Source organism: Ursus maritimus, unplaced genomic scaffold (assembly GCF_017311325.1).
Source record: "Ursus maritimus isolate PB19 unplaced genomic scaffold, ASM1731132v1 scaffold_1, whole genome shotgun sequence".
Taxonomy (NCBI): Eukaryota; Metazoa; Chordata; class Mammalia; order Carnivora; family Ursidae; genus Ursus; species Ursus maritimus.
This window is the reverse complement of record NW_024423343.1, coordinates 64,395,244-64,407,481: the sequence shown is the minus strand read 5'-3', so window position 1 is coordinate 64,407,481 and position 12,238 is coordinate 64,395,244. Positions and strand designations below refer to the sequence as shown.

The window sequence follows — 12,238 nt, the reverse complement described above, 5'->3', positions numbered from 1 at the left end:
AGATAAATTTCTATTAATAGAATTTGGTGGGGGGGTGTCAAAGGGTATAACCAGATTAAGGCTATGGAGATAGAGTGTCAGATTGCTCTCAAGAGAGATCATACCACTATATAATCCCTACAGAACTGGTCATCTTACTGAACTCTCCCTAATATTGACTATTACGGTATTTTAAAATCTTTTGGTAGAAAAAATTATTATTGCAGTAGAATTTTTAAACTATGTTTATTAGTACCATTAACAAGTTATATATTTCGTATAACGTGAATTATCTGTTGATTTTTTTTACCCATTATTTCATCAAGTGATAGTAAATTTTGGAGAATTCACATGAATTCTTTCATTTATCAAGCATGTTAACATTTTGTCCTTTTCTGGCAAATGTATTTAGCTTGTTTTTCATCTTATTGCTTGTTTTTGATGTTTAAGTGATTTTCATATTTAGGCAATATAGTTATCAAATTTGTTTTCATTTTTCTCTATTTAAGTTTAGAAAATGCTTCTTAATTTGGAGATCATAAAAATATTCCCTTAGATACTATACATATAAAGGAACCACCTATATCCTATATAAAAACACTTAACTATTCTTTGTATCATATTAATATACTTGTTTTTAAATCTTCAATCTTTAAAAATCTAGACATATTTTTTTGGTATATATTGTGAGGTAAGGATCAGAAACTTTTTGCAAAACTACAGCCCAGATTTCCCTGTATAATATATTAGGGGATTCCTTCAGTATAGGCTTTAACTAGTCCTAAAAACAACTACAATAATTTTTTGTGGGGTATATGTATGTGTTTTGATGTTATATGTTTTTGTATGTGAATATGTATGTTTATGAATGTATATGTTTTTTGAGATCATCTTTGCAACTTATTGAAGTTATACATAAGGTTTCCCTAAGAATAGAAATTAGATATACTTAGAAAATTATATACCTTCAAAGAAACAGGTTTATGCTGTTCCTTTGAAGGACATTAATCAAGCCAGAATCCAAAACACAATATTTATTTAAAGCATCATAGAAAGGAAAAACCTAACCTCACTTTTCACAGGAAATTAAGTTAAAACTGGTAGGAAAAAATATCTGAATCTATTTTGAGACCATGCAAAAGGGTACTTATAAAGTACCCTTTCTCTCACTTTTTGTGCCAAACAGCTTTGACTCTTTTTTTTTAACTACCCCAAGCAATTTGAGTTTATATTTGTAATAAATGCTGATAAGAGAATCCTATGTTATTCCTTCCCCCCAAAAATTCTTTTTAAAACAGAATTTCTAAACATTTGTTTAATAAAAAATTTTATATTTTGATATTTGTTTAGTGTTCAGTTATTATTAAAATATTTTCATTTAGCCATATACATATTTATTATTTTATCCATTTCATTATGGTTGAAAGAAATTATGAGGTCTGTTATCTGAACACAATGGCTGATGTGTTTTGAGGGGTTTTTTAATGATTCTTTCTATTCCTCACTCTTTAAATAGGTCACTTTTATTTTTTGGAAGGGCAAAATGATGCTCTGCTTTGTGGCAACAGCTCGGATGCAGGGTAAGTGATGTTTCGTATTGAGTTTCAGTCCACACTGCTCCATCAGCCCTGATAACTTGCCACCTCCCACCCACCCAGCCCTCCCTCACTCCTCATTCAAAGCCCTCCATAAATTCCACTTCACGCCGATTCTCAAAATAGCTGAAATAAGTGTGGATTCTCACCTCCTTCACACACTCATATGCGGCAATTATTTTTCCATACTAGGTCACAGCTAATCTTCCAAATTAGTTCAATGGAAAATAGAAAAGCAGTATATACGTATTAGAAGATTAAGTTAATGGAATTCATAAGCATGTACTTTTGTAAGTGTGATATTATATATATGCTAATGTGGTCTCCATGGCTTCAAATGTAAGATCTCTGAAGATAATGTCAGTATCTGAGTCATGGTGAGTGTGTGTCGAGCATATTTTAGCAAAGTGGTTAAGAGCACAGGCTGGAAAGTTAGCATGGATTCAATCCTGACTCTACCAAATAACACTTCCTCCCCTTGCCTTAGTTTCCTCCAGTGATAAATGGGTATAATAATAGAGTTGCTGTGAGGATTAAATGGATTAGTGAACATGTAGCTATTACAGCACTCAATAAGTGCTTTTGATTATTATGATTGACATGTGAACTTTGTTATTAAGAATTATTGCACTTGGAGCTAAAGCCTAGGAAAATTCAGAGAAATAATTACCTTTCCCTGTTTGGCAAGAATTTAGAACCATAGAAGAAGTCTGTTGTTCTTCAATGGAAGGTGATGTTGTGGACATTAATAACTAATACCTGAGACTTTTCATTTGGCTCATATGATAAATATTGTGCTGCCTTTTTCTCCAAATCCCAGTGATAAGTAGCACAGACTAATTTTAATTCCTTGTCTGTACCATTACTAAATGCTTTACATAGAATATCTTATTCAACGCTTGTATATTTGTAAGGCAGGTCCTGTTATTAGCCCTTTCTTACATATGAGGTGCCCAAAGATTAGCAAAGTTAGGAAACTTACTCAAGATCATGCATCCCAGAAGTGTCAGGCACAATACTGGGGCCAGGTTTGGCTTGATCATTAAAGTCATAACTGTGAACTGTGACATTCCCTCCTCTCCATGTGCCCCCATCCATCCTTCCTTCCCCCCTCTTCTCTACTGCCATACTCACACACACACTCTGCATCTAGATATCTTCAGTGAAAATCAGTTTTTTCCCTGTAGACTTATTCTTCTGTTCCTTCTACAAGTCCCAGAAGATATTAATCATGATATGATTGCTTTTATATGGAGACATGATAAATATAATGACAATTATGAATCACAGAGGAATCCACAAATAGACCTAATATATTCTGTTATTATGTAAATCAGTCCACATAGTGTTGGGTTAAGTGCTGGGTAAGGTGAGAGAAATCTGTTTTCCCTACTGTCATATAAAGTAGACATTGGCATCTATAAAAACAGGAAAGTCACCCACCAGACTTGCAGTACTGACTTCTTCTTTTAATCTAATTACAGCCAGTGTCCAGAAGGATACATCTGTGTGAAGGCTGGTCGAAATCCCAACTATGGCTATACAAGCTTTGACACCTTTAGTTGGGCCTTCTTGTCCTTATTTCGTCTCATGACTCAAGACTTCTGGGAAAACCTTTACCAACTGGTGAGAACAGATAAAAGGATTCTTCTAGGAAGCATGAAATACTGAGATCAAGGGAATTGCTATAAAATACTGTGTTACTTGGGAGTGTGAGATTTTAGCATCTATATAAAATTTAACAAACTATCTCTCACATTTTTCAGACACTACGTGCTGCTGGGAAAACATATATGATCTTTTTTGTGCTGGTCATTTTCCTGGGCTCGTTCTACCTGATAAACTTGATCCTGGCTGTGGTGGCCATGGCCTATGAGGAACAGAATCAGGCAACTCTTGAGGAAGCTGAACAGAAAGAGGCTGAATTTCAACAGATGCTCGAACAGTTGAAAAAGCAACAAGAAGAAGCTCAGGTACAGATAGCAAGAGCGTAGAGCTCTTTTGTGTTTGTTGATCTCAATCTCTGACCGCACCGGTGAGGTCAGCGACATTTACTGCACAAAATCAGCAGCGGATAAAAGTAACACTTGAAACGTGTCATATGTGTTGCTGTTAGGAGCCTGTTCGAATTTTAGATTGTTATTTTATGTTGATGATTACTGTCAATGCTGATAGCATCAAAACTTTGAGAATTATAATTGCTTTCTTGACTTTTTTTTTTCCTCCCTTGTGACTCCTCATTTACTCAGGCTCACGAAGTATTGAGATCTATATGCCCTCAATTTTCTGGGGAAGAGGAATTTGTTATAGTTGCTTCATTAGTGTCAGTAGAGGTGGGAAAGATCAGAAAACCAGAGTCAAACTGAAAAGATTATTTCCTAGAATCTGGAAAAGGAAAGATCTATTTAATATTCATTTTTATATGAAGGGTATTTAAATGCAAATTTACAGATTGCATAAGAAAAACCCTGGTGTATAAATGTAGTAAGTCACCACATTCTCTGCCTCCTATCCTATAAAAATAATTTAATTTGGATTTGATAAGACTTCAAAATAAGGCAAGAATTGCTCTAATTGTATTTGCTTGATTTAATGGCATTAACTAATCCAAGTGCCTATTTTTGGCTTCTCTTGGATCTTGACTACAGTTTCCTTTTAATACTGAGTATCCTAAATATTTAATAAAGGTCAGATAGATAAAATATACTGGGGTAACAGCAACAAGATAGGATACTATACCTTTCGCGGGACGCCTGGGTGGCTCAGTTGTTAAGCGTCTGCCTTTGGCTCAGGGCCTGATACCAGGGTTTTGGGATCGAGCCCCGCATCGGGCTCCCTGCTCTGCTGAGAGCCTGCTTCTTCCTCTCCCAATCCCACTGCTTGTGTTCCCTCTCTTGCTGGCTGTCTCTCTTTGTCAAATAAATAAATAAAATCTTAAAAAAAAAAAAAAAGACTACCTTTCCCAAAACTGTACTCTTATAATTTAGAAATTCATTCAGATGCCATGATCTGGGATATATATATATACATATATGAATGATCTGTAGTATGTTTTTGTGGTACATTTCTTAGTGAAATACTTCACTTAAGTGAGAGATAAAAGTTTATCAAAATAAAATACTTGGCTGAATTAAATTCAGTAATTTAGATTGGCACTAAAAATTAGTGTCAAGTGGATGTGTGATGGATCAGGTTAAAATAGGAAACCTTTAATTCTTAAATTCTTTACTTCATATAGTGGTTAAGTCAGAAAAATTTGTTATGATATTTGAATGTCTTGCTCATATTGTTGAATAATTAGAGAGCATAGTGAGAGGCCAGAGCTTTCAAGTTTCCATCAAAGTCCCATGTATCATCTTCCACGTGTCTTTTGAATTTAATTCTTTAATTGGTTTAATGACAATGCATGGTCTTCCAAAATATGGAGCAGAATGGAGAGTTGTTTTCCACGATCGTGCTCATGATACTGAAGAGAGATTAAGTAGTGAACAGGGATAGCGTTTTTCGAGGTTTGGATGCAACTACCTCTTCCTGTCTGTGCTTCTAGGCAGCGGCTGCAGCAGCGTCTGCTGAATCAAGAGAGTTCAGCGGTGCCGGCGGGGTGGGAGTTTTCTCAGAGAGTTCTTCAGTAGCATCAAAGTTGAGCTCCAAGAGTGAAAAAGAGCTGAAAAACAGAAGGAAGAAAAAGAAGCAGAAAGAGCAGTCTGGAGAAGAAGAGAAGGAAGATGGGGTCCGCAAATCCGAATCCGAAGACAGCATAAGAAGAAAAGGTTTCCGTTTTTCCTTAGAAGGAAGCAGGTTGACATATGAAAAGAGGTTCTCTTCTCCACATCAGGTAAAGATATTATTAGCTTACACAAATTGCATTTTCATAACAGACCATTTTTAAGAGATATGCCAGAATTTGGTAGAAATAAAACCACGTTCCCCCTCAATGGCACCGATCTATCAGAATTGTAATGTTCATCAAGTGTTGTGTTTATCACCTCAGAGACTTTGTGCGTTTTGCAACTTTTTGAAATCCCAAGAAAGCATTTTTAGAGCATAGACCCCACTGTGCTTGGGAAGGTTTCTGGTTTTCAGGTTTTGTGAAGACTCAAACATCTCGGGGCAATTTTCCACATGAGAAATTATCAGCAGATGGTTCCCATCCCTTTTTAGCTACACAACTGTGCCGGGACCCAGTGCCTATGGGTTTTCTGAGTGGCAGGTTCCTAGAAGTGAACCATGTATTCTTTCAGACCATCTGTGTAGTTGTTCCCATTCACATACAAACTTCATTGGAAGAATCTTTCTTCAGACACTTGTTTCAAAGGAAAATGAAGCAAAATTTTTCTAGAAGTGTAGCCAAAATTCTTAGGTGGGAATGCGCTAAGGAATATTTATGACACTAAATAAATAGTGGTGTTTAATTGCATTTGATTATCTCTCTCATGTTTAATGTGGGATTTGTGCTGAAAGAATATCCTGATTATATGGGGCAGTAAATGTTCACTGGATGCCTGTAGCTTATGTACCAACACAAGCTGTTGAGACTTTGAAATTTGGGATCCTTAAATTTTGAAATTACCTAGAGAATTACCAGATACAGAGTTTCTCAGAAGATAATGTCACCAGTAGTGAAACCTTAGTATGATTTAGTAACCATAACAATGAGAACAATACTGATGGCAATGATAATGGCTGACACTTACATAATCCATTGCAGCTTTCGGTATGAACTCACTTAAGCCCTTCACTACAGCCCTGAGTAGGTACTGTGATCATCATCCCCAGTCTGCAGATGTGAGAATGGGAGGGCTGCATTCTTTCTCAAGTGCTTATTTTATCCTTGGTGTTCTTTTTACGTTATCATAAGTAATGCTAATATTATTTTCACTATTAGGCCCAGTGAAATTGAATAATTGCTAAATGTCATATAGTTATTAAGGGCTGAGGTGGTGTTCAAATTTGATATGACACTGAAACTCCTGAACTTTCCACTTTAACAGCCTGACTAGAAAGAATATTTTAAAAAAACTGATAAAGAAACTTACAATTTGATTTCACTAAAAAGATACATGTATTTAGGGTTATACTTGCTCTTCATATAGTTTGTAGTATATACAGTCTCACAGAACCTCATATTTAACATGTGTAAAATTTTTATAGGTCAATTCGATTCATTCCAAGTCCAAATAACATTATGAGAGAGAATAGATTAAAGGATTAGTGGGGTTGAATTTATATTTAAAATAGAATTTGTTTTTAATTCTACATTTTATATTCATTCTCATTCATGTTGTTGTCACAATCATTATGATTTAATCTTAATAAATGTGAATTCCTTAAAAATCAAATCCCCTTTTTACAGCATTGGTCATGTTGAAAAGGAAGAAAGGAGGGAGGGAGGGAGGGGAGAAGGAAGGTAGGTTACTAGAGATAAAATGGCCTAAATTTGAAACTGCAGATCACCAGGCACCACAGTCTCTTCAATTTGTTTCAATTCAGATCCTACAGAACTAATTCTAGGTGAAATAGTGAAGCCTGAAAAGGTTAAGTTCTGACCTACTTCTTTCTGCAAATTTTGCCCACAGATACAACATTTCCCCAGTACTGTCTTCTTTGTAACTCTATTTCCTAGCTAGTTGGGCGTAATAAGTGATTACTGACTTATACAACATGCAACATCTGGCTCAAATTGATATTTGTTTCTTAAGTAGTATCTGTATTTTAAAAGATTGAAAACCTTTCCTTTTAGCTGGTAAATAGATGCATAGTTAAGAAGATGGAGAGGGAGAGAGAAGGAGGATAGGGGAAAGATATAGAGAGGGAGGGGAAGGGGGGAAAGACAAAGAGAATCCTGAATTTACACTAATCCCACTTTCCAAGTCCCTGGAAGTAATACAGAAAATATTAAGGAAGGTAGAGGTTCTTAAGATACAGTACCAAAAGGCCCATTGTTAGATTTTTTTGAAAGTCCAAGACCCCAAAGTATTAAAGACTACTGTTTTGTGGTGACACGATGGAAAGGCAGTTGTGTTGGTAACCATTTCTATTTTCATATTGAAAAAACATATATATAATATAGGCTTTTACTGCAAGATTCTAATTTTCTCAGTAGCATAGGTGGATTGTATGAAATATTTCTTAGGCTTTAGTTTGACTTGTTAGTGTGGAAGATGGGGGAGAAGGAAGTCAAGAGGACAACCTCTAATCAAGTCTCAAGACAATCAATATTGATTTATTTTATTTTATTTTTAAAAAGATTTATTTATTTATTTTAGAGAGATAGCACATGTGCAAGTGGGGGGAGGGGCAGAGAGAGAAGGAGAGAGAAAATCCCAAGCAGACTCTGTGCTAAGTGCAGAGTCTGATTCAGGACTCAGTCTCAGGACCCTGAGATCATGACCTTAGCCGAAACCAAGAGCTGGTTTCTACTGAGCCACCTAGGTGTCCCTGGATATTTTATTCTGAAGATACAGTCGACTTTCTTAAGTTATTAGACATAGTCGACCTTCTTAAGTTATTAGTTCACTCCCTATTTATAATAAAGCAGGAGTTTTGCTTTTTAGAGATTCATTTGTTATGGCAGATTTTTTGTATTGCCCATCCTTTATTTGTGGTGCAGCATTTGATTGTTGTGGATTTAGATAATTAATGCAAGCATTAGAAGATGATGTTAACAGATGGAGCACAGTCGTTTTTCATACAGCTGTCTCATGTAAGCTGTGCTCTTGTATGGCATAATTCACCTTTGAACTCAGAGGGAAACCTTGTGTATAATTTTATAATTTATTTCCCTCCAACCCTTCCATTGGCTCTAATTAAGTGGAGTACTTGTAGTTAAAATATAAAGTCTTACTAAGAGTGATACATATAGTTTCTACCTTATTTCTTATTGCCAAGCATTTCGTGCCTGCCTTTTTGAGCTGATGATAGCCAGTATGTCACAAATCCTGTAATTCTCATGTTTTTATACCTTCTTCAAAGTCCGTTGTGAAGAGATAAAAGAGGTGAAAGAAATTGGGTAGTAATCTAAGAGAGACATAAAAAAATAATTACTTACATGGAAAACAATAAAGGAAAAGAAGGAATCTTACTAGTGAAATTAGTAATAAGATGACAAAACACAGGAGCAGGAACAGGAGAAAGGACATCTTTTGGGGGAGCAGATCAGTCTCTTTAAATGTCCTTTCTGTAATTAATGAATAGGATTCCATAATGTAAGATAGTTTTTAAAGCTTACAAATGTTTTACAGATATTTATAGACATTATTGAGAAAAATTATTTTTTAGCCAAAAAGAAAATTAAAAGCATACTTGTTGGTAAGGAAATATAAAAAAACATATGGGTACAAAATAATTTTATTTAGCTTTAAATCCTTTGGAGAGAAAAAGATAAAACTAATAACATTTAAATGATTAGATTAGTATTCTTTTTATTAATAATCCTAGAAATCCAACTCCAGCCAGCTTAAATGAAAAACAGAGAACTGAATAGATCAGATAAATAATATCTGTGAGTAGCTTTAGGCATGGCTGGATTCAGAGGCTCAAAACATGTTATTATGGCCAAGTATTTCTCCATATTTCAAGCCTAAATTCTTCCAATACAGTGGCAAGATGCCACTGCAACTTCAAACTTACATTCAATATTCTTAGCAACCCCAACTGAAAATGCACCTCTTTCTCAACAATTGTAAAAGAAAAAGGTGGCTGCTAATGGACGAAGCAGGCTGCCCTGCCCATCTTTAAAGGGTTCTCTATGGCCTGAGGTGTGGAATGCACTCATTGGCTGGGCCTGGGTCATAGTCTTGACTGAGGATCATTTGTCAAGGATAATCAGGGTACGTTGAAAGAAGAACGAAAAATGGATATCGGACAGGCAAGAAAGTGTTTACAATAGTGAAGTTATAAAAGTAGACTAGTAATAATCAGGAAGTGTTTGTGTTCAAGAAATCTGTGTTTAAGAATCAAGGAAAACTGCATTGTGGCAGTGACAATGTAGCCATTTAGAAATCTGTGTAATGACTGTGACCAAATACTTACTGGAAATCAGGCTTTTGTGAATATGGTACTTTTCAGATTTCTTGAGAGACAGAAGAGTGAAAATCAGGGAATGAATCATACAGTTCTCTCAGCTTGATTTATTTAATTTATTCATGAAGACATTATAAAATATGCAAAGGGAAAGGGAGAAGCTGCTCCTTGTACTATAATTAAACAGACCTACTAGCAAGATTGATTTTATTTTCCTCTGTGGTGAGATCTGCATCAGGGTGTGGTCACTAGTGAGCTCTTACTGGGCTATATTTTTGGCTTCAAAGGATCTAAATGTAGTTGTGTGTGTTTAGTTGCTTTCCATTGGCATGTTAAATGAGATTAGTTTCTAGAATAGGGTCTAGCAAAAAATTCTGTTCTAGGTGCCAATAATGGGACAAAGTAAATGTCGAGGGGTATTTGCGACTATCTTAAGGCATCTGTAAAATAGAAGTGACAGAAGATAAAAAATGGAGGAAGGGAGAAAAAGGGAAAGCAAAACAGATGAGGTGAGCCTGGTAGAGAGTGCCAGCACACCACCAGCATTTACCACAGGAGCGCATGGTTCCAACTTGTCCCATGACTTATCCTCTGGTAAGTCAGCAGATCTGAAACGAGTCAAGTCTCATATGTTGGGGATGACTGCTCTTAATTCTTTTCATCTGTGTTTTGTTTGCTTTCTTATTATTCATAGTCTTTATTGAGCATCCGTGGCTCCCTTTTCTCTCCAAGACGCAACAGTAGGGCGAGCCTTTTCAGTTTCAGAGGTCGAACAAAGGATATTGGCTCTGAGAATGACTTTGCTGACGATGAGCACAGCACCTTTGAAGACAATGACAGCCGGAGAGACTCTCTGTTTGTGCCACACAGACATGGAGAGCGGCGTCACAGCAATGTCAGCCAGGCCAGCCGTGCCTCCAGGGTACTCCCCATTCTGCCGGTGAATGGAAAGATGCACAGTGCCGTGGATTGCAATGGAGTGGTCTCGCTGGTTGGCGGCCCTTCTGCCCTCACGTCTCCAGCTGGACAGCTCCTTCCGGAGGTGAGGCCAATGAAAACTGCCGCTGTTGGGAAGGGACCTGTGGCTGGGGCAGGCAGGAGTATTTTTTGATTTCCATATCCAGGGATTTTGTTAAGTCTTTTGTTCGGGTTGGTTCACTCTAGCTGTGAACTCACTTTGTCAAATTTTTCTATTTAGATGTTTCTACAAATTAATTAAAAATATAGGTTGGCTCTCACAGAATCTAATTAGAAGTATTCATCATTATATGGGAAGAAGAAAAGGATATCCTTCAAGGCCTAGGGGTATGATATTTGCCAAAAAAGCACAGCAACAATTTATCAAACATGATGTTTAATTAATATAATCAAATGAAATGCAAGAAATGATATAAATATGCAACTGAAGGATCTTGTTACCACTGTTCCATTAAAAAGAGAATTTGATACTTCTTCTTGAAGTAGATACTGTTACTAAAGACATCTAAATCCTGCAATGCAACATTTCTTTTTCTTTGCAGGTCAGAGTGCTGTAACATTTTTAGCACCCACTCAAATGACCCCAGCCATTGTACCTTTGTGTGGTAAAGAAGTCACTCAAAGTACCTGGTAGGGTCATGCATTGCAATTTTTAGAGCAGATTTCATTTTTTGTGTTACTATCATGATTTCTTTTTGTAAACAAAGAGGCTCTAAATCAAACATATAAAAAAGAGTTTCAACTAAATAGCAGACACTTACAGGGATATATTATTGACATTTGCCTTTGTAAAACATAAGGTGCTTCTTAACTTTGGTAATAAATAAGATTTTATTGCCCAACATAAAACTATTCTAGCAATGTCATTGGGTTGTATTTTATAGTTTGCCAAATCATATTGTAATCTTCTTTGTATGATTTTTCTAAAACAAGCCCATTTATTATAGTTGGAGAAGCTCTTTCAGCCACATTAAAATCATATGGAGTCAGCTTTCTGTCATCTAAAAGAGGAGCTTCTTACTGCTTACCTAGGTTACAGAAATAGCCATTGATCGCTTTTTTCCCATGGCCTCTCCCTACCACTTTCTCCCAAAGAAACATCCAAGTACCTGGAGTCAGATAAAATAGTGAAAAAAGTAGAACTTTGTAGTGAAGGAACCAGGAAGAATGCAGAAGGAATATCAACTTCTCTGTTAAAATAATCATGGCTGACTATGTACCAGACACTGCCTGGAACACTTTACATGTGTTATTTCATTAAGTCCTCACGACAACCCTTTATGATAGGTACTAATATTATCCCCATTTTAAAGAGGAGGAAACTGAGGCCTGTGCATGATGGAACTAAGATTTGACCCCAGGTGTGTAAGCTACTGACCCTGCATTCTATCCATACTGCAATATTGCCTTCCATTGAATTTTTTTAACTTTCTTAAATGGAAAGTAAGAAATGGCTAAGGAAGCAAACATTTTCATTTTAGCCCAGTGTTTCTCCAAATATACTTGACCCTCAGACTACTTACATCAAAATTCCAAGGGATGCTTCTTAAAACTGGATATTCCTCATTTCCCTCTCCCCCAACCCCTGGCAGTCACCATTCTGCTCTCTGCTTCTGTGAGTTTGATGGCCAAAGGGTACACAATTTCCATTAAGCAAGATAAAT

At 36.2% G+C, this 12,238-nt stretch overlaps 1 protein-coding gene across 11 annotated transcripts in view; it reads left to right on the top strand.

The window, feature by feature from the left end:
• Nucleotides 1–12,238, top strand: part of SCN2A (sodium voltage-gated channel alpha subunit 2) — an 81,245-nt gene that overhangs the window by 15,895 nt on the left and 53,112 nt on the right. For 6 of the 11 annotated variants that reach the window (XM_040644378.1, XM_008687039.1, XM_008687041.1 and 3 more), the window contains exons 7-11: nucleotides 1,496–1,559; nucleotides 3,059–3,200; nucleotides 3,341–3,547; nucleotides 5,122–5,409; nucleotides 10,291–10,638. In XM_040644378.1, the coding sequence (XP_040500312.1) occupies nucleotides 1,496–1,559; nucleotides 3,059–3,200; nucleotides 3,341–3,547; nucleotides 5,122–5,409; nucleotides 10,291–10,638 (1,049 nt within the window). Of the gene's footprint in view, nucleotides 1–1,495; nucleotides 1,560–3,058; nucleotides 3,201–3,340; nucleotides 3,548–5,121; nucleotides 5,410–10,290; nucleotides 10,678–12,238 lie in introns of all 11 variants that reach the window. The other 5 variants (XM_008687043.1, XM_008687045.1, XM_008687042.1 and 2 more) reach the window with 4 other exon arrangements.